We start from the raw sequence: 22,829 nt of genomic DNA, 5'->3' as shown, positions 1-22,829 counted from the left end.
TTACGAGGGATGTAGGATTTTCATGCTCAAGGAATACAGAGCAGTTTTTTGCCGTTATGATGTCACTTCTGCCCCCTGGGGTGTCCTGCCGTAGAGCTTTTGACTGGTGGCCACAGAAAAAACTTAATTTGTCATTGTTGTTGTGTGATCTAATATATACCTAATTGCTTCACCTACATTCTCATTTCAATGGTCTTTTGATGGACCCCTAAGATGGGTATTGTTTCCATTATTTTGATGCTGGTCATTGAATGTTCTCAGATCAGCACTTGCTTGAAAGGTGGCCAGACTCAACTAAAATGTGAGGGGAATGTAGCTTTTAGCTTTCTCGTGTAATGATTTGTTTGTCCAGTGTTGGTGATTTAGATTTAGTACTGTTTTTTTGTTTTCCAAATAAGCACCGTTGTTTTTTATCAGATAAAATTGTTGATTGATGAAATGATGATCATCTCCGTTTGAAAGCAAACAACAGCAAGCAATGAAAATGTGACTTTCATCAGAATGTATTACTGTGTTTTCTAAGCGATGTGTTCCCTGGGGGTACTTTGTTGAATATAAAGTTGCTTTCTCTCAGCATTTGTAATTATCATCTAATAGTGCAGCCACTCAGTAATGAGAAAAAAACTGCTTGGAAAGGCTCTGGAAGGCTGTGAACCAATAACAGTTTCCCCAAGGTTTAAGCTGTTTGGCAAGACTGGGAATATGAATATTAACAAATATTACATTTGGAGGGAAGAAAAATCTGTTGAATCAACTCCAAGAAGAAGAAATCACTGCCCAGGTTTTAAGTGCAATCTGATGAATAGCTGAGCCACAGAACGGTGGAGTGTCTTATCACTCAGAAACATTGTGCTGCTCTTAATGTTTGCTGTAGGAGAAATACTTTAGCATTCCTGCATCATTTCATTGTTCTGAGGGTCCATAAATGAACTGAACTCAGCTGGCTTGGTTATACTTACACGCGCTTGATGTAGGGTTCATCGGATTCTGTGCAGCATCATAAGAGTTTCAGAGCTTCACCATTTGACATCATGACAGCTGTCATGTCAACATGGCCAAAACATATATAGCGTATTCCAACATTGTAGAAATGATGGAGATAAATAAATAGTGTCTCAACCTGAAAGTACATGGTGGCAAGGACTGAACACACATACATACACACACACACACACACACACACACACACACAGACAGACACACAAATGCACACACACATACACACATACACACACGCTTGCACAAAGGCATGCATACACACACACACACACACACACACACACACACAAACAACGCATATGCATACGTACACCGATATGTGTATACACACACAAACAGGCACACACACACGCGCATGCATGTAGACATAGACATACATGTGTGCATATACTCGTGTGCACACACACACACACGCACACACAAAAACACAAATGCTCACTCGCATGCAAACACAAAAAAGCATATACACACATGCACACACTCTCACACACACAAACACGCAGTGTTCTGTTTAGCATGATAATCATCTCAGCGCACATCAGTGTGATATCGCTTTCGTCTCACATTTTCAATTTTTCCCCATATTTTCCAGTGACAGGAAGACCAGGATTAGCCTGTGAACATCTTCTCTTGTGGGGGGAGCTGTCAAGAGCGCCAGAGTCTGGGGAATCATTACTCTCAGCCAAGCTGTGGGCTGATTAATCTTCAGAAGGCATCGAAATTGAATCAGAATACGGCCAGGAACCGTTAGCGGCAGTGGAGAACGCGCGTGATGCACGGCTGATAACACAGCTTTTGATATCCATTAATTCCTCCCCTCTGCAAATATGTGCAAATTTGAGATTAAAGTCGTAGCCGCCACCCTCAAAGAAGAAGAAATTCAGTCATCAGATGTCTGGAGAGCTCAATCAAGCGTTTATTGCCTTTTTTTCCAACGCTGCGGAGCGAGCTCATTGGAGTTGTGTCTGTTTCTGAGTGACTGTTATCCTCAATCACAGCTTTCATTACTGCGCAGGGGAGGCTGGCCTGTGACAGCCAGCAGGCGTAGAACTGTACAAGGCCTCCCTCCGCTGCCCTCTATTCTCGCACCTCCAATACCAACAGCTCCCCGAAATGGATGCGCCCCACAGAATTGCAGTGGTGGCATGTTAGCATTATGGTAAGGAGAAGGACTCCTAACTGTACCCTTGGGCAAGGTACTTAACCCACAGCTGCCTAAGTAAATATCCACTTGTGTAAATGGATAAAATTGTAACCTATGTTAGTCGCTTTGGATAAGAGTGTCTGCTAAACGACAGTAACGTTTTTAATGTAATTGCACCATGTGTATCACCTTGAAGTGTCCGCCCTGACCTTGGGAAGGTGTTAGTTCATTTCCCAGCCATAATACACCAAAGACATGGTCCTCGCAGCCCCTCATTTCAAAATTAAGCGTGGTGGATTGTGGGTACAGTAATGACTTCATACTAGGCTAGCGTCCTGTCCAGGGAGCATCACAGAAATATAGATAGGCGCTGTCCCCGTGAGTCGCCTGGGCTCTGACAGGGGTGTATATTCTGTTAGTCACCAGTGACAGCACATTGTCTCTACAGAACGCTGAGGTGATGAATTATGCCCAGATTGAATCTGCGAAATTCAATTCCGGCAGCGGCGCCCAGCGATGCGAGGCAGATTACAGTGCGGCGACATTTAAAGAGTTAATTGCTTCTCGCCGCGCAGCAGAAGCTGAGAGGCGCGGCGCGCGTCACCCGTCTCGCTCCCGAAATAATCTGACACATTTGCACGGCATCAAAGTCTCTCGGTAACGGCGCACAATTCCACCTCCCCGTTACGTAACGTGCGTGCATGTGTGCGATAATGGAACCGCTTAAGTTCGCTGGAAATCTCTGGTGCGTTTCATCCGCTGAGACCGTTTTCAGTAGTCCCTCTCAGCTTTAATACAGAAGTTGGTAAAAATAAAATGAAGTTGTGTTCCTCACATGCGTAAATATTACCACTACTGTATCAGGTGGTGATTTCAGAATGTCATATCAGTGTGATTTCTGGACCACTGATCTCCACAGCTTTAAATCTGAGAGCTGTAAATGTTCTAACAGTAATGCTAGGAATGGCCTTCACCACTCCTCTCTACTCTCTGACTTGCGTGTTCGTGCTGGCACATCCAGCAGATTGAGCCCCGTAAGAGGAAAGCGGTGACATTTTGCCCGTCTTTGTTTTGGCAAACATGAATTGCTTCAGTCCCCGTTAAGAGCTGAGCCTATGAGCAGCGGCAGCGACTCCAGTGAACTCGTCACTGCCCTGGGGTCTGTTGACGGAGGGACAGCATCCAGGGGAGGGTGCCAGGATATTGGCTGACAGCATCGCTCCCTCTGACTGCCGAAACAGAGCAGGTTAATGACGAGCGCGGCGCTTTGCTCCCGCAGGCAAAAGGCTGACATTTTTATTGCCTTCTCTCGGATTTGCAGAATAAGAGAGAGCCCTGTTACCTCAGGCGTGCAATACAAAATGGCCGACACTCGCTACTGTGTCTCATCGTAGTGCCTCTGTCAGGGCTGGGTTCACCTTAATCAGTTGTTATTGGAGGAGGCTTCTTCCATGTACAAACTTTTTGTCAACACACTGCAGAACACAAAATGTAGGTGGTTCCCTCTTTCTCTCTAGTGCCATATTTATATAAATATATATAAGTCTTTTCCTGGCCAGGAGCATGATGGCTTGCTGTTATTGTGTGGCTGAGAGTGACCCACACCACTATAGTACGTTACTGTCCATACACTATGTAATCTGGAACATTGGAGTGTGTACAAATCATATGCACTGGACAGTATGTTCCTTAGGTCCTTCCATCTCTAAAGATGGGATGTGTTTGTTGTTTGAGCCTGTTAAACATAACTTCCTCTCAACAGTTTTAATAATAAGCTATAGGGTAACTGTTCAGCATGTTCTCTCCCCAGCATGCAATTAGCCTACAGTGCCTTGGAAGGGTGTTAATTGGTGTTGGTGCACTGTATGTGACTGGTTGTCAGTACCCTGTAATGGGATGTTAATTGGTACAGCATGTGTGATTGGTTGTCAGTTACCAATAAGGGTGTGTTAATTATAACACAGCGTGGCATTGTCTGTCTGTGCCCTGTAAGGGTGTGTAAGTTTGAGCACAGTTTGTGATTGGTCGTCAGTGCCTTGTAAGGGCATGTTAATTGGAGCACAGCGTGTGATTGGCCGTCGGTGCCCTGTAAGGGTGTGTCAGTTGGAGCACAGTATGTGATTGGCCGTCAGTGCCCTGTAAGGGTGTGTCAGTTGGAGCACAGTATGTGATTGGCCGTCAGTGCCCTGTAAGAGCATGTTAATTGGAGCACAGCATGTGAATGGTCGTCAGTGCCCTGTAAGGGCATGTTAATTGGAAAACAGTGTGTGATTGGTCGTCAGTGCCCTGTAAGGACGTGTTAATTGGAGCACAGCGTGTGATTGGCCATCAGTGCCCTGTAAGGGCATGTTAATTGGAAAACAGTGTGTGATTGGTCGTCAGTGCCCTGTAAGGACGTGTTAATTGGAGCACAGCGTGTGATTGGCCATCAGTGCCCTGTATGGGTGTGCTAATTGGAGCACAGCATGTGATTGGCTGTCAGTGCCCTGTAAGGGCGTGTTAATTGGAGCAGAGGGAAAGCAGCGATGTTGATTGGTTCTGGCTTGTTGTGTGCCGAGGAACATCTGCTGCTGGCACCTGCTGGTGCGATTAGAGGCCTGGTCACCCGCTCTCTGTGCCAGGCCTTTTTCATTTCACCTCCAGCGCTGCCAGTCTGCGTAATGCTACAGTGCACTGCATGCACTCTGAAAGCCTACCATCACCTGGCCTCACTTAACATTATATCTGTTCAAACAGACAGCCCTTGGGAACTGTGCTGGACAGATGTTGGGTACCTTCAACTGAGCACTTTGCCTGGGCTTCCCTAGGTTTTCAGAGATTCATTTTGAATGCCCTTTTGCATTTTGAGAAAAATAACTGCTGTGCTGAAAAGTTATGCTACATCTACATTGCTTGCGGTATATATATAAATACACATCATTAGCTGATTTATGCCATTTGTCATATCTCAGTAATGTGTCGATTCTGGCCATTTTACTGTCTATTAAGTGTGTGTTTTTTGAAGTGCGTGTGGGCTTGTTTTTGGAATGGGCTTACTGAAATCGCATGGACAGCTTTGACCCCCGCTGTGCTAAGTCAACGTGACATTTTTGGCAATGGCCGCGTAGCTTTAGGTCAGCCTTATCTCCCCTTTTTCACGCCGTTTGTGGTTTCTTCATGTTATCTTGAATTTAATAAGATGTGTTGAAAGATTTCTGTACGATTCTGGCACAGAATTGCTTACGGTCAGGCCCTGGGGACTTTCTTATCTCCTCTCTGCATCCACCACCTGTTGCACTTCTGTTACACATTCTCTTTGAAATGCACAAATGCAGAGAAAAGGTCATCTAAAAATTGCTCCACAATCTATAGCAATGAGGGAAAGTAGAGTACAGAATACAGATTTTATGTGTTGTAGAATATGTACAGAGGTTGGAAAAAATAATGGAAACAATGAATGACGTTAAATAAAAGTCAATATCATTACTGTCTTTAATGTAAATTAATGTCAGTAGAAATATGTTTCTGGTGTAGGTGTTTTAAAATGAACATCAACAAATTTCTAAAGCAACATGAGAGGTTTAACAGATTTTGAAAGAGGACACAAAGTTGGTGCCTGAGTTGCATTCACAGAAATGGCAAAATTATGAAAGTGTTAAGTTATTAAAGAGGAACAGCTTTGAAAAACATGATGACATATGCCAAACAAGGAAAACCTGCATCAGGGAAAAGGAACAGTGGTCACAAGTCAGAGCTCACTGACAGGGATAGATGGACACTTTACGGGATAAATGCTAGACAGAACTGAATCTACACCTCCATGATCCTGTCTCAAACAAAAACTGTTAGTCTTGAGCTTCACAAAGCTGAGGTAGAGTTGCTATTCATAAACTGCAACAATGGATAGCCTAATACAGTGAGTACAAAACCTGGACTTCTGAGCAGTGGGAGAGAGCAATGTGGTCTGATGAGTTGCCTTTTACTCTTTTTTTCTAAATCTGTGTGGGTGTATGTTTGGAGAAAGCCAAAGGAAGCCTTCAACCCACACTGCCTGTTCCCAACTGTTAAACGTGGTGGATCTGTTATGGTATGGGTAGCCATCTCATGGGGGTCATTGGGTCCGACTATTAGTCTGCACAGTAGAATTATGGCCAAGGAATACAAAGCCATTTTAGGCAACCAGGTGCACCCTGGTGCAATGGTGTAAACATTGTTCTCAGATTCCAAGGTGATAACACCCCCATATACGTTGCTAAACAGATTTAAAGCTGGTTTCGTGAACACTGGGATCACCTTCCATGCCCTCCCCAATCACCATCTAAACATCTTTGAACCTTTATGGAAAGTTCTGGAATGTAGAACGTGGAGTATTTTGCACCTCTGTCTTCTCCCAAAGAACTGGAGGCTTTCTTTCTTGAAGAATGGTCCAGTAACCCACTAGAAACAGTTGAAAATGAAGGCAAAGGGTGGCCCAGTCCTTATTAGTTAACAAATATTCATATACTATTTAATTTTTTGATTATTTTGTCAACCCCATACAGTGTATATATATATATGTGTATATATATATATATATTTATATTTTTTTTCCACTATTTCATAGAATATTGGAAAAGATGTTTTTGTTATGACGTAGGTTTCTATATTCCATGTGATGTTGGTTTTGTGGTTATGAACAGAACTGGATGCTGGATGTGGGACTTTGTAATGAGGGACCATTGTAATGACACCCCCCCCATCTCACCCCCGACTCTTTTGTGTGTCAGATCCGGAGGCAGGGGGGCATCCAGCTGCTGGTGGACCTGCTGGACCACCGCATGGCGGAGGTGCACCGCAGCGCCTGCGGGGCCCTGAGGAACCTGGTGTACGGCAAGGCCAACGACGACAACAAGATCGCCCTGAAGAACTGCGGCGGCATCCCGGCGCTCGTGCGGCTGCTGCGCAAGACCTCCGACGTGGAGATCCGCGAGCTCCTCACGGGTGAGCCGCCCTCGCCCCCCGCCTCCGCCGGCGGGCTCAGGGGACACGGAGCATAGCCGGGGTCTCAATCCAGGCAATTCAGGAGATGACCCAAAATTCAATTCATGCATTGAAAAGTACCCGTTATTTTTATGATGATTGTGCACTTAAGATCCTTTCCTAAACTAAATGGATTGAAAATGAATTGACCCCATCTCTGATATGGATTGCAACTGCTGTATGTATTAAATATAACAGTTACACATCTGTTATTTCACACGTAACCATATGATCGCTATGCTGTTAGTATATAATTATATCCAGGGTATAGTATGCTACTGTTTTAAGGCTAGTTGTGTAAAACTTTAAATAGTATTAGAAGTTAAACCTTAGGTGTCTTGCTGCATGGACCAAATAAAAGGCTTTGATTCACACAGCCACCACATATCCAAACAAAACACTTCCACTAGGTTTCCCTCTCCAGAAAGGAATCCATAAGGCCTTTCAGCAGTAAACTTACATTATTGCAGTCGGTAAACATGCAAAGTCCTCTTAGACGGCTGCTGTTTAAACAGTGCCTGTGGCCTTTGAAGCATCTGGTTTTATCATTCTCAAGCTGTTCCTATTCTGCCAGGTGATATTAAGGTGTGCGCTGCATTGTGCTGGAATAAAAATGGCAGCCTCAGTGTTTGACCCGATAAGATGGCTCCTTTGTGTGGCATTGCAGGGTGGCACTGTGGTAGTGTTTCACGAGCTGAGTTTCTAGCCAGAAGGCTGCAAGCTTAAATTAGGGGTGGTCATTGGTGTTGTAGCCTTCAGCGAGACAGCTAGTCTAAATCGCATTTGTAAATACCCAGCTGCATAGATGGATTAGGTACAAACGTTAAGATGTGTAAATTGCTCTGGACAAGGGACGACTGCAAAGCAAACAAGTAATGTGATCTCATGAGGAATCGCCATCGTTAGCGTGGTGGAGGACCTTCCAGATCTGTTTTCACCTTCACATTGCCGCAGATAGTTCAGTTTCATCTGTGAGGCCAAATGTAGTTGTCTGGAGAAACGCTTGCCAGAGTAAATGTTTACTGTCTGGTTTGCAAAGGAAATTGAATGTGGCAATTTGTTTTGCTCAAAGAAGTAAAGGCCAGACCTTTCCAGCTACGTGTGCGCATGTGTGTCTGTGTCTGTATTGTACTGCATGTGTGTGTGTGTGTGTGTATGTTTGTCTGTACTGCGCATGTATCATATTCATGTCTGTGTGTCTGTGTCTGTATTGTATTTCTGTATTTTTGTGTCTCTATCGTGTGTCTCTGTAGTGTGTGTTTTTTCATTGTACTGTATGTGGTATGAAACAGCTTGCTGAAGGCTTTATTCAAGGAGAGGAGAATGATGCTTTTAGGGCATGGAAAGTCCATCCTGCAATTTGAACTTTGAACTGGCTGTGAGGTCTTATTTGTACTGGCCTTCCCCTTCATAGCTGTCCCTCATTCTGCCTCATTCAGTGTGAAGATATGTTATTTCTTTCCCTGCCTCGCTGGCTGATAGCACATATCTCAGGCTGTCAGGTGCAGTGAAGGATTAGAAATGAGCATGTGCTGTGACAGAGGGCGCGGTTATGCAGGGAGTGACAGAATCAGCAACAGACCCAAACGCGCAGGCCCTCTCTCGGACTCATTACAGCACCCTCTCGCAGGAGGATGGCTCAGACGCGCAAAAACGCTCACCGCTCTGAACACCCTGCAGTGGCAGCAATGAACCACAGCGCGCTGTGGGACAGGCAGGGATCTCACGTTTACCTCTCGCGAAACTGCCTCGGGTTGTTGTGCATGAAAATTGGCCTCACCCTTTAGCGGCCTTTTCCTTTTTACTTTGTCGGGCCTACCGTGGCAGCTCCACCTCTGTGCACTTTGCATGTAATAATTTGGGGCTGGGCCAGGGAGTCGCAGATATGTGGTCCGGGAGCCACAGTGAAATGCAAGGCCCGGAGACAATGGGGACATGATCTGAGGGATTTCTGCGAGCAGGTAGGGATTGTGATAGGCCCCAGATATAAGCATTGTGGGTAATCATTAAAAACGTTTAAGTGCTATTATGAGTTTAAACATATTTATTCGGTGTTCCTTGTTTGTAGCACACTGCCTGCTGCTCATACCCAGTCTGGCACAACAGCCGCTTTAATGTAGAATCTCATTCTGCCCTTCTAGAGCTGGGAAGTTTGTAGTTACTTTGTGGAGATTTCTGTAAGCAAGCGTCGCAGGAGGGTAGATCCACACAAAGCTGGGACCAAGACGGGAGTTCTCCTGTCAGCTCTGCCCTTTCTCTCCCACGCGTGCCGAGGAGGGTCAGGAGAATCTCTGCCTTTATAGGTCACACCATCCCAGCAGAGCAGCATCACCCTGGAGAACGCTGACATTTATGGAGTAAGCTGGTGACCTCCAGGACGAAGCACCCACATGCAGCTTTGATCCACTTCCCCTAGCAACAGTCACGGCAGCGACCTCCCGGATTTTAAAATGGCCACTCCCAGTTGTCTTTCCGTCAAGCAGAGTCACAGTGTTGAACTTGGGAGCCATTTTGGAGTGGGAGTTTTTCCCCCACAACACTTGAACCAGTGAGTGAGTTTCCTTTCCAGGCTTGTTCTTCTCCCAGTTATGAAATCTAACAGTGATGCTTCAGTGATATTGAAGTTGTGGCCCGCCAATGGCATAATGATCTTTGTACCAGAAGTGAGGCCTTGTCCCTTTGGCTGAGTCATTGAGACTTGACGTCATTTGTGGCTTTTGAGTGCAGGTGAGTGAGTGAGGGTCAGAATGTTTCATTTGAAAAGGTTGCAAAACCTGAATCCACCATGGATGGTATGGTGGATTTCAGGGCCACCTTTGAACAAGAAATGGAAATGGAAATTGTTTCAATGAATGGGGGAAGTCTACATGTGGATCCATGCTTTCTATGGCAGTAAAACAAAAGCTGCTGAAAAGCATTGGTTTCCTCATGGAGCTGGGGCTCATATGAAACACCATGCTAATGTTTAGTTACATTGCATTTTAACCATTTAGCAGATGCCCTTATCCACAGATTACAATTTTATCAATTTATATAACTGGATACTTCCTGAAGCACTTGTGGGATGAGTACCTTGCCTAAGGGGACAACAGCAGTGCCCCAGCGGGGAATTGAACCAGCAACCTTTTTGTTACTAGCCCTGCTCCTTACCAGTACACCACTCTGCAGCCCGTTTTGTAGTTACACCATGGGCACAGACCAAGGGAGGAGCCTTGCATGAAACAAACATGCAGATACACTGCTTGTCAATGTAAGCATCTTCCATTGATATTATTTTCACATAGAGCTCCTTGAGGTGCCTTTTAAGTTGAATTTACAGCAGACCACAGTTTCAGCCTCATGCAGTGTACACACAATTGCGTTTGTTTCAAACCAAAACTTGTTGGGTCTTCCCTGTGACCATTAGGCTTAATAAACCCAGCATTCCTGTGCTTGCATGGCTAGCGACCCGCAGCGACCCCCAGGGAACCTTCGCGCCCCCTGCTCTCTCTCTCACACCCCCTCCCGCCCTGCGGAGTTCATTCCAGTTCATCTCAGCAGATGTCTCGTCTCTCTGTCTCTAGCCGCGAACGCTCCCGGCGATATAGCCCTCTCCTCTTTGTGTCAGACCGTTGCAATTAACCTCCAGCACCTTTAGAGTGAAAACACTCTTCGCAGGTTACAGGCAATCAAAGGAGGGCGATTACGGGCCTCCACGAGATGCTAATGCCGTCTCAAAATGTGCCGCGGCACCATCAGGTGAGCCGCGTGCTGTACCCGGAGAGGGAGGCCTCGCTCGCCGAGGATCGTGGGTAGAATGGAAATGCAAGGTTCGTGTGAAGACGGTACACAGTGGGTGCCAAGCAGCTGTAAACAGACAGTGTTTAAGACTGGAACATTGGCTGAGGTAAGAACAGCAGCCAGATAAAAAGGACAAAGAAAAAGAGGAGCAGGACTTGATGAGGGCTTCCTCTTCACCTAGGCAGAGAAATAGCTGAGCTATGATTGGGGATGCTACTTTTTAGGTAGAGCAATAGAGCATTTTATTTTCAAAATTCCCTTTCGATGCACAAGCAGTGCCTTTTTTCTATGCCAAAAGAAAGCAGAGATTGTAGTCTACCTACCTAATTTTTGGTAAATTCACACGACGCTTTGGCAGTGTATTTGTTATTAATAGTCTTATTTTAATCTTAATTATCATTTTTACTGCGCTGGTCCTTTAAGAGCATCCCTATATGTGCTTCAAGTGTACAGTATCAGCAGCCTGATGTTTCTCTCACTGACACCCTGATCACTGTAGAAATACAGTAATTGGTGTGTCATGGCCTCAAGCGATAGAGGATTTTTTTTTTCGCAGCTCACAGTCACCGTGGAATTCCTGTAAATAAGATGCCGTTCGAATCTCTTACCAATCTCCGTAAAGGCATCCGATCATCCATCTAATAGTAATGCCTGTCATCCAAGAGGGCAGGGGCGGGGCCCAGGGGTGCACAGCCTGTCCATCAAATACTGCATAACCAGCACCCCCTCCTGCACATCTTGTGTACATCACAGGAGGCACCTATTGTCAGTGTGCTGTGGCATCGTGGGTAATCCAGCAGGCAGTCTTATGGCTGTTGTGGGGCGTTTATTTATGCCTGTGTCCTCTTTGAGGGAAATATGATGCTGTCAATCACTGCCCAGATAGACTGGGGCTGCAGGAGTTAGTTGTTTCTTATTAAGGAAATGAATCAAGTCTCTGGGGCCAAGTACAACAAATTGACTCCTCACAATTGACTCCCATCAACTAGGACTGTACAGAGCTAGTGGTCCATGTGCTCTGCATTTGACCATGTATTGTGGTTTAAATGCTCAAAGTTTCTGTTTTTGATGAACAGACCTGCTTTTGTTGACACTCCTAGCTGAACCAACATGTGACTTCATTGGTCACCTGTATCAGGATGCTCTCATTGTCGTCACTGTTTCTTTTCAGCAAAAAAAAGAACAACCATATCAGTGTGGATCTACAAAACAACTGCTGTTAGACCAAAAAAATTGGTAGCAGAAGTACAGACACCCTCAGATTTATGACCCTCAGATTTAGTAACCGATGTTAATGTCATTGTAAAGTAGCCTATGTACTTTACACAAGATTCCATCAGTCACACAATTCACAATCAGTTGAAGCTGTAGAAGCTGAACCTCAACATCTGACTGCATCTGACAAATGTAGGATACATGTTAAATAGATATATTACCTGGTGCAGGAAGGAACAGAGAAGTCTCGAACAAAGATATTTACAAAAATATTCTGTCAGAGTGAGATTTAACAGAAATGATTTCCCAATCATTCAACTTTTTTGTTTGGCTGAAAATAAAGTGTAGAGTTCATTAATAAGGTAGACAACGCAATAAATGTAGCTGATAGTAGCTACTAGGCATTTGTTTTGTGGGAGTGAGATGGCTTTATTAAGTTCCATTGATTGTCCACAAACACAATCACTGGAATTGATTTTAACGAAGCAAATGGGCTCAGAGAAACGGGGCAATTAGTCTCCCTTTAAAAACGCAAAAACTGTTTTTCACATAGCATGCCAAAAAGAATATGTAAGAAAAAACACAGGCACACACCACAATAACACAGTACATTGTAGTCTAACAAAAAGCATTATGTAATTATGCCCGTAGACAGTTGGCTCAGTGTTTGGGTTGTTGTAATGAAAGTTTTTATATTTTGTCATTCTCAATCATTCACAAAGAAAGTACTCAGACAATATGTGTTTATTCTTTTATTGGCAATCACCCTACTTCATGGGAAATACTGCAACCAAAAGTTTGCAGATTCATTTCCCTGCTTGGGGTCTGCCACTGTGTTCTTAACCATTGTATGAACCTGAATTTCCTCAACAAATATCAAGTTGCATAAGTGTTTAATATGTAAAAAGCACTTCAGCATAAGTCACTCTGGATGAGGGAATCTGTCACAGTATTAATAAATAGTGATGTGTAGAGTGTCTCATGAACACTTGACTTAGGCCCTGTCAGAATGGGCTGCCTCCTGACGGTGGAAAAGCCATAGTGTGTAGTGATCTGGGACACATTGCAGAAGCCATTTTGAAGCCCAGTGTGGGTCATTATCTTACATCAAAGAGAGGTGTTCGATGTCACTCACTTAAAAGTAGATCAGTTTGACCTAAAAAAAAAAAAACAAAGCAAATCTTTGCTTGTACAATTTGTCAACACCTAACAACCAGTTATGTGGGGCAAAAATGTCTGAATCTGTCCTGCTGCTCAAAAATATTGAGTAAACTCATCATGCAGGGTGTAGGATGTTCTCACTGTAGTCTGCGGATCAGTCTTCAACTGTTGACATTGATTTTCTTGATGTTCTCTGCCTCAGTAGTAAATTTTTGTCTGATTGCTGTGGGAACCTTTTGGAGGTATCAGTTTTCCCGCAATTTAACCTAGGGTTAGCTGTCCATTGTTTCCATTTCCTTGATTGTAAGTTCTGTTTTCATATTGACATGAATATTTATGCATTTTGTGCATATTTTGCTATCAGCTAGCAATTTTCAATGGTCCCTAACTAGTTTTTTGTTGTTGTTGAGAAAAAATGTAAAAATTTGAATTGGAATTCAGTAGCAAACTGAACAGCAACTGCTTTTAGTTTATGTTTATCGCTGGTGAATAAATAATTGCAAAAATGCATAAAAATACAAAAATAAATAAAATTAATGCTCTTGAACCTAACACTGCTCTTAATGTAAAACTTGCTTTTGTAAAGGATTGCCTTTGCAGTGAATATTTCATGAGCACACTGTGTTCATGATGTAGCTAATGATGCTTGTGAACTTCACTGTGCCTTGGTCCAGGAAAAGTTTTGTTTTACAGCTGATAGTGGTTAGTTAAGCTGACATAAGTTAAGAATTCTGATATAGAAAGCTTATCTTGAACCATTGGTCAGGCAAGTCTCAGAGGAAATTATCTCAGAATCCAGTGCAATGCAGACTGTTATCATTGCTTATCTAACTGAGAAATAGTCTCCACTGATGTAAAAAACAACTGTTCCGTTGACCAGGCAGGAGTGTCCTTTGGAAATTTACCTACAATGGTAAGGCAAATATTTAATAACGATGTAACTGAACAAAACCTTATTGCACTTGCAACATAATTATTGTTTGAAAAACACTTAATTAGAACGTTGAATGATACATTGCTGACACTTTTGTTGGGTAACAGTTACATATACTTGCATAAAAATGTCTTTTTTTTTGTCCGATACAGACACAGAATAGACACAAGCAGAAATCAGTTGATAGGCATGTCTTTTATGTATAACAGACATGAATTCTATATGAAGGTGATAATGTGATGAGCAAAGTGTTTTGTTTTGTAGAAATCATATTAACTGATATATATCTAGTTACGTTGTCACTTGTAATCGTAGAAAGTAGACATCATCTGCGGATCAGTGTCCATTGGGATTTAGGGCTTTAAGGTAATGTGTCAAGAATGGTTCCTGATGCAGAATTGCATTGTCTCCGTTGAGTTATCTTTTTGTAGCCAAGTGAAGAGATGGGGTGCTTTGTTTTGGCAAGGCTTCTACTGAATAAATTAGATTTCTATTTCTAATACTGCAATTCTAGGTTTTTGGGTCCTCATACTTCCCTGCATAAGCTTTCCCACCAGGACAGGCAACAAGATTCATGCTTTCTTTGGTGAGAGATGATGATGCCTTTTTGCTGACATGAGGATGCTTACTGTTTCCCTAACCTCGTTCTTCCATCTTGAATTCCTGTCCATCTGCAGCTTGCCGGCTCTGAGAGACTGTGTTTTCTTCTCTTTGATTGAGTGATACGCCTCAATATCTCAGGGCTAATTAAACCAGATCAGTCGCTGCCAGGTGTTTCTGTTTGCGTTTGATGAAGCCGGTTTACAGCCTTAGGGGAGGTGGCTGTGATCACCGCTGGTGTCACCCAGAACACGTGGCTGTGCAGGTCCCCTCTCTCTCCGAGCCGCTAACGACGCCCGTTTGAATTGTGTCTGCACAGCAAGGTAACTGATTTATCTCATCCACTACCTTGCTTTGTGACTCAAAGCTATTACTTGTTATCAGAGCCTCCCCTGGCCAATTGCTTTCCTCTCAGAGGCTTGGCCAATCACAGCGGCTCTTGCTGGCGGCGCTGTGTTCAGCTGACAAGCAATGTGGTGTACCAAACGGAGGAACAGATCCTTATCTGAAATATATCCCCAACGCTCCTGAAAGAAAAAAAAAAACACTGGATTAAGAAGACTCATGGTCCCCTCCAGAGAATTTGTGGCACTGTCTGTCACTCCTCATCAAGAAGTTATTACTGTTCTGCTGTTGACTTATGATGGATTATGACAGTTTTGATAACAATATTCACTTCTTAAAGCTGGTTGATTGTCAACACAGGAGCTGACATATTTGGAAGGGCAAAAAAAGACTACATGCATTTGTGAATATGTTGGTCAGTTAATTGTAATTGTGTCATTGGATGTGATCCCCATAGCTTTGCACCCATTGGACTGGTGTTCACTTCCTGAATGAAAGGATATAACAGTATAACTGTGAAAAATCTACTTTTGATAGGATCTGTTGGATGGTGGGTATTGGATGGTATTTGTAGCGTTTCTGGTGAGTTCTGTTGTGTAGAACACTATTTTAGCACAGTGATGCAATGTCAACATCATAATAAATCATGCTTTTACACTTTGGTCATTCTGCTAAGGCAGTTTAGATTTAAGGGTACAATGGCCGTGCATCTGGGCAGTGCTACTGGTTCCAGTCACACATCCCTGACCACCACATGCTCTGCTGTTCCCTGTGTGACCCTCTCTGTCTCCCCCTGCAGGCGTGCTGTGGAACCTGTCCTCCTGTGATGCCCTGAAAATGCCTATTATCCAGGACGCCCTGGCAGTGCTGACCAACACCGTGATCATCCCACACTCAGGCTGGGAGGCCTCGCCCCATCGAGAGGACCGAAAACTGCACCTGCACTCCTCTCAGGTCCTGCGCAACGCCACGGGCTGCCTGAGGTCAGTGTGGCTCCCGCGATATCCTCTGAGGAGCTGCTCCTCTTCTCCGCCTTGCCTCTCCCCTCTGCAGTTCCTCCCCCGATGCTCCGACCCTTTACTCTCCTGTTCCACTCCTCTACTCTCCCACTCTGCTTCTCTGCTCTCCTGCTCCACCACCCCTCTGTTTTTCTGCTCCTCCCTTCTCTTCTCTAATTCCCCACCCCCTCTCTAATGCTCCACCCCTTCCCTTTATTGTAATGCCCCGCCCCTCTCTAATGCTCCACCCCTTCCCTCTATTGTGACGCCCCACCCCCTCTAATGCCCCACCCCTTCCTTTTATTGTAATGCCCCGCCCCTCTCTAATGCTCCACCCCTTCCCTCTATTGTGATGCCCCACCCCCTCTAATGCCCCACCCCTTCCCTTTATTGTAATGCCCCCGCCCCCTCTCTAATGCTCCACCCCTTCCCTTTATTGTAATGCTCCACCCCCTCTCCCCCGGCCCACCCCTTCTCTTCAGTCCATGTACACCCCTCTCTATGTGTCAGTGCTCCACCTGTCTCTCCAGTGATCTGTGTGCCCATCGCTTTACTTCAACTGATGTTTTTTAGTGCAAAACTGCAGCAGTGATGCAGCTAAGTGTTTTATATTCCTTTGAAAAGGATGAAAGGTATTTTATACATGCAGTTAGTTCGTTCCTTCCTTCGTTCTACTCACACTGTGTTCATCCTCAAACGCCGGATGAACGACATGAGATCTACCACATAACTGCACTGCTTATGACTGGTTTTGAGGCAAATGTTCTTTTATTTGTTTGCAGATACTACATTTCATTTTGAGCCCCGGTTATGCTCTCCCTCTCCCTCCCCAAATTCAAAGAACAAGCTGTCTTCTGTTGTAAAAGCAGTTAGAGACACACTGCAATGAACAGAACAGTATCAATCTGCAAAACATCTCTGCTCTCTGTCCCAAAAACACTCAAGTCATGAATTATTCCTCATTTTTCTTTACTGCCATGACAGGAATTAACAAAATGCCTCTACAGTTTTTGCTCCTTCCCCCCTTCTTTTCCCTTTCTCTCTCTCCTTCTCTCCATCTTTCCGTCTCTGTCTCTCTCTTTCTCTGTCTGCCTCTATCTCTGTTTCTCCATCTCACGTTGTTTGAGCAGTATTTAAATTTTCCAGGGGATCATAAATTCTGACTCGGCATGTAATTGAAGCCATTATGTGGACAGTTGGTGTAAATCGGCTGCTAATTGAAAGGCAACTCTGAAACCTGCAGGTTGCTATTGGTTACAGGCTGGCCTCGCCTGTTGCTTTGTTAAATTTGTCAGCGGTAATTACCCCATTCTCTCTGTTAGACCACTGCTCCATGTGTTATTTAACACAGCTGAAGGAGATGCCATGCGTTTGATAAACTAAGGACTGTAAAATATAAACTATTATACCTCAGACAATGATAGTAATCTTGATGAAATTGTTGTCGGCCATTATAATGGCATTAAACAGCTGGTTCTTAACCCTAGTTGATTCAGGAGTAATTTAGTATAGCTTTGATGCTTGCATTCTTGTGTATGTGCATTGTCATAGCCATGCCCGGGATTTTCAATGAGACCCCTCATAGAGAAATGATCTGGTGAAATTTTGCCCTCTCTGTTTTTATTTTTTAATACGGACACTCTGAGGTCCCCTGGGACTTGCCACAGGCATGTGTGCTTCGGTTTGCCGAGAGCGAGCTGAAGTGAACTGTATTTGCAAATAGCACTGACTCTGGTAGGGGGATATTTGCTGCTTGTTTTTGCTCCTTCCCAGAGCTCTCAGAACACACTTAATAACTCATTGAGAGCCACTGAAGTGGTGTTGTTGAAGTTTAATCCTCCCCTGCCACGGCTTCAAAGAAGAGAAATCACGTTTTAAACCCCCAAAGTCGTAACAGGGAAGAAAATCCTCCGACTCTCTCAAAAATGCTCAAAATACTCACTCAACCAAAAAGTCCTGTTTTGGCCACAGTACTGCAATACTGATGTGAGCAAAACAGTTTCATTCGTTAAACATTCTCTGTAAAATGAGAAGCTCACCTCACAAATATAATTTCGAGTGTGAGTAATTGGAATTTGCTTGAAAATGAACCCCAGGTGAAGTGCTCAGTCGGATATACCAAGCACACGGCATATCGGTGGCCCTTACAATGTTGATATGCATTTCTTGATAAAGCACATCCGACCCGACACCCGACCGCTCAGCACTTTCCAGTCTTGTAGAAGCACCCTAAGTGCCAATTTTAACCATGCACAGTACAGTATATACCTTCTAAGCAGGTCTGAAGTATAATGTCCCCCTGATACACCCATTTTTGACAAAGACAGATAACAGGATTGGGACACATGAGAAGGGAGTACAAGTGGCATATAACTTGGCCCAGGAAGACACTGGGAGCTCATTGACTGGCTAAGCACATTGTTGTGATGTCAAGGTAGACTTCAGGCCCCTTCAGATCATAAGGGATATGTGCCCCCCCAATGAATTAGGATTGCAGGTGTAGGGACAGCCTGAGGCACAGCTGGGAGGGACGCTGATGTCCGTGTGTAAATTTGGGCGCAACCGAGTGATCACCGCTCTTCAGTGCAGGCCTCTGCTGAAACATGCCTCTCACAGCACGTTCTGGGAGGGTGTGGAAACCAAGCATCACCTCGATGAAGCAGAACGGAGGTTCTCCAGCCGACCTGTCTGAACAGCCGTCCTGTCTGAACATATCCAGCAGCAGGCGCATACTGTGTAGTAAAGAAATATCAAAGAGCTGCTTTGGTGGAGCCTTGGCTGTCTGAACAGTAGCACCAGACCACAGATCAGATCAGGGCAGGTGCAGGGCTCATATCTGAAAGGCTGCTGATTGCTGGTTCCCTGCTGGGGCACTGCTTTAGTTCCCTTTGGCAAGGTACTTAATCCACAATTGCCTCAGTAAATATACAGCTGTATACATGGATAAAACTGTAAGTCACTGTGGATAAGAACCTCTGCAAAATGACAATAATGTAACATGAGATCAGATCTTCTGCTCCTTCAGGCTGTTATGGCTCTGTTTGCATGGGTTGAAAGTGTATATTTATCCCATGAAATAGAATACAATGTTTTTAAATGTATTCATCCCCAAAGGGGAAATGGCTTCATGCATGACCATGTGACAGCGTCATAAACAGTATATGAAATGAGACATACAGAAGTCCCATGTCCTTAAAACGCCTCAAACCTTGTATGTCCCCAAAGCAGAGGTTACTGCAGATGTGTAGTTTTGCAGATATTTCAACGAGTGCTCTTCAGCTATAGTGTTGTTCCATAGACCACAAACTGTGAGAAAGCAATGCTTTGGAGACTCGGAAACTCAAAGCAGAGTTCTGCAACCAGTCAGTCTTGGCAAATCCATGTCCAAAAGCAACGCACAATGCTGGAGGTGAATAACATTTTTTCTTTATCTGTGGGTTAAAAATCCCCTGACCATCTCCCCTCTTTTTCAGAACCGTCAATGGGTCATAAAGGAAAGACACAGTTCCCTAAAATGGCTGACTCATTCAAGACTTTAGGCAGCTCTCAGTGTTTAAAGAGGGATAATTAATCACATTGCTGAAATGGTGCAGTTGGAGCTTGTGTCTGGGTGTGACACTCTTTCCCTCAGAGTGGTGAGACGCTCTGCAGAAAATATGGCTGAGGCCGCAAACAGGGAGAAAATGGAAACAGGGGAGATGATCTTTTAAGACCACAGAGCACACCTTCAGACACGCACGACTGAATCCCATTTTAATTACTTTAAATTGATAACTTCCCAAGCTAATTACTAAGAGGTGAAGTAGACAAATTGGTTCAACGCAATGAAAGAGACAACATAAGGCATAGTTTTTTTCTTTTTTTTAACAGGGCAATCTAAAAGATTCTAATTAGGTCACAGTTTTCATGTCCTTCCAGAACCAGATCCAAACTGGACTACTTTATGCAGGATTGAAGATGAAAGGCGCTCTCCTGCCTGCTACTGTACGTTACTGCAGGATTATTGAGCCTGGCTCTCAGCAAGGATTTATTAAAACATTTCATGCTTTTGGGCTATTGTCAAAGTCTTTGAGAATAAACTGCCCCCCCAAACAGCAGGGGTTTGAGTGGAGAGGGTGTATTGCTTCCTCTCTGCTTCAGACACGGGGCAAGAGGCGGCCAGGGAGGTGTGATGACATTTTCGCTGCAATGTCCCTTGTACCTTGGTGCAGGATGCTGAGCCCTTTCCCTGAGAAACTCTCAATGACTGTGTTAGCCTAGCGTACGCTTTCCTGACGTCTTTAATTCACGCAAGCCAGCCCGCCTGATGAACGCACATAAAGCCTGCACTGTTTTGATGCCATTCCCAGTGTATATAGCATATGCCAACATAAGGTAAAAAGAAAATTATACCCAAAATTTAAGAAATACATACACTATATGGACAAAAGTATTCGGACGCCTGACCATTACATTGTAATGATTGTATTCAGATACATATACTTTAATATGGAGTTGGTCCCCCTTTTGCAGCTGTAACAGCTTCCACTCTTCTTGGAAGGCTTTCCACAAGATTTTAGAGAGTTTCTGTGGGAATTTGTGCCCATTCATTCTATAGAGCATTTATGAGGTCAGGCCGAGAAGTTGAGATGTTGGACGAGAAGGCCTGGCTCGCAATCTCCGTTCCAGTTCATCCCAAAGGTGCTCGATGGGGTTGAGGTCAGGGCTCTGTGCGGGCCAGTCAAGTTCTTCCACACCAAGCTCATCAAACCATGTCTTTATAGTCCTTGCTTTGTGCACTGGGGCACAGTCATGTTGGAATAGAAAAGGACCTTCCCCAAACTGTTGCCACAAAGTTGGAAGCATAGCATTGTCCAAAATGTCTTGGTATGCTGAAGCATTAAGATTGCCCTTCACTGGAGATAAGGGGCCTAGCCCGAACCCTGAAAAACAGGTGTGGCCAAATACTTTTGTCCATATAGTGTATTTTAATGTGTGAAAGCGTGGAGCACATAATACAGATTATATCAGTTAATACCACTTTTACACACACAATTTTTATAGATACTGACTATATTTTACCGTATGTGTAATTTCACAAGTGTTAGCTGTTTATTATATGGATTACATATTTGTTTGTCAATTCTGGATTTCACTTGAAAGTGTTCCAACACACTGTATTTTACTTGTTTTGCAAGGCTCTTTAGATAAATCACCATGAGAGCACAGGTGTGTTGAAGTGCTGAGTGGAGAGAAGAGACGTGCTGATTCCAACCTTATAAGAGAAACCTGAGTGGAGATCTCTGGTCTCAGAATGCTAATTAATCGGTTTCACGGGTTGTTAGAGGAACAGGAAGCCAGTCTGAATATTAATGGGCCGGGTGCCGGTGCCACGGCGCCGTGCCGCTCACCCACCCCCGGTAACGTGGCGTGTTGCCGCGGCGATCCCTTGTCTGCAGTCACCGGGGGCCAAGAGAAACGTGCCGGCAGCCTGTGATCCGTCACAGATGGCATGGCGGGGGACACGCCGTTCCCCTGCGGGGCGGGGTTCTGTCACGACTGGCAACCGAACCAATTCAAAACGGCCTCTCAGGTGAGGCAGCACCACAGATTCACTGTTTCCAGAGCAGATTAGCAATGAGGTCTGTCCCTTTGATTGTTCAACAATCAGATATCATTGTTAGTGTTAAACACACAGAGCTGAACATCTATTCAGAGTAGAATGTCTGTGCCAGAACCTCTTTCACAAGGAAATGATGCAGAGCTGAGTGTCTGTGGTATCATAGATGCTGGGAAGAGATTTTGTTGCTTTATTAGCAACTACACTCTGTCTTTATTACCTCATTTGGAACTGTAGCTTAGTAATGATTCATTCTAAGCTTAATTGTACCTTTTTATCAATAGCTGAAGACCTTAAAAACAGCCGTACCACATTAGCAAAATATCTAACGACTTAATTCTTTCCCCATCACAACACATAGTAGTTACCATAATTCTCATAACTGTAACAATAACACATCACAGTGAAAAGAAGGTGTGAAAGAGTGATCGTAAACCACTTATGATGGAGGCGAGCTCATACATCCAAGCGTATCAGAGGTGGAGTATGTGCTTCAGATACTTTAATTTGTCCATATTGATTTAAATAAAATATATGTGACGGGAGTTCAACATTACTTTTAACCTTTATATCATGGGGATAGTTATCACACATTAAGTCTTCGGTAAATAACACCATGACTGTAACTAGCACACACTCTTATAAAGGTGTATGATTAACTCCTCTGTATGCCCAACCAAACACTTACCCTGGGGTGCTTTAGAGAGCCCTCCAAGGTGCATCAGATGTAGCGTTTGCTTGCTTGGTTTTAATTCTCCAGTCCAAACACATCCGTGTGATTTTTTTAGAAGTAGGTCAGGTTTGCTGTGACAGGGTAAAGTGCAGAGAACCAGAGAGGCTAATGCACTGTATATGCATTATTCAGTTATTCTATACATAACTGATAGAGAGGCTGCAGTGGATCAGCTTGCAGACCCATCATTCTGTGCCTTTGAGCTGATTTTTTTTTTTTTTTACCCACGCTGAGCGTTCTGAAATGGAATCGGCTGGTAATAAAGTAAAGAGACAGGCAGGAGCGCAGGGTGTGAGGAACTTAATATCTATGACTATCATTAT

General features: G+C 44.1%; 1 protein-coding gene across 2 annotated transcripts in view; it reads left to right on the top strand.

Annotated features, from left to right (window-relative positions):
• LOC118771140 (catenin delta-2-like) overlaps nt 1–22,829 on the top strand; it is a 202,310-nt gene that overhangs the window by 141,660 nt on the left and 37,821 nt on the right. For both annotated transcript variants that reach the window (XM_036519030.1, XM_036519031.1), the window contains 2 exons: nt 6,889–7,102; nt 15,976–16,159. In XM_036519030.1, coding sequence (XP_036374923.1) covers nt 6,889–7,102; nt 15,976–16,159 — 398 coding nt within the window. The remainder of the gene's footprint in view (nt 1–6,888; nt 7,103–15,975; nt 16,160–22,829) is intronic.

This window comes from Megalops cyprinoides, chromosome 24 (assembly GCF_013368585.1).
Source record: "Megalops cyprinoides isolate fMegCyp1 chromosome 24, fMegCyp1.pri, whole genome shotgun sequence".
Classification (NCBI taxonomy): domain Eukaryota; kingdom Metazoa; phylum Chordata; class Actinopteri; order Elopiformes; family Megalopidae; genus Megalops; species Megalops cyprinoides.
The sequence above is the reverse complement of the archived record's forward strand: the minus strand, read 5'-3'. Positions and strand labels throughout refer to the sequence as shown.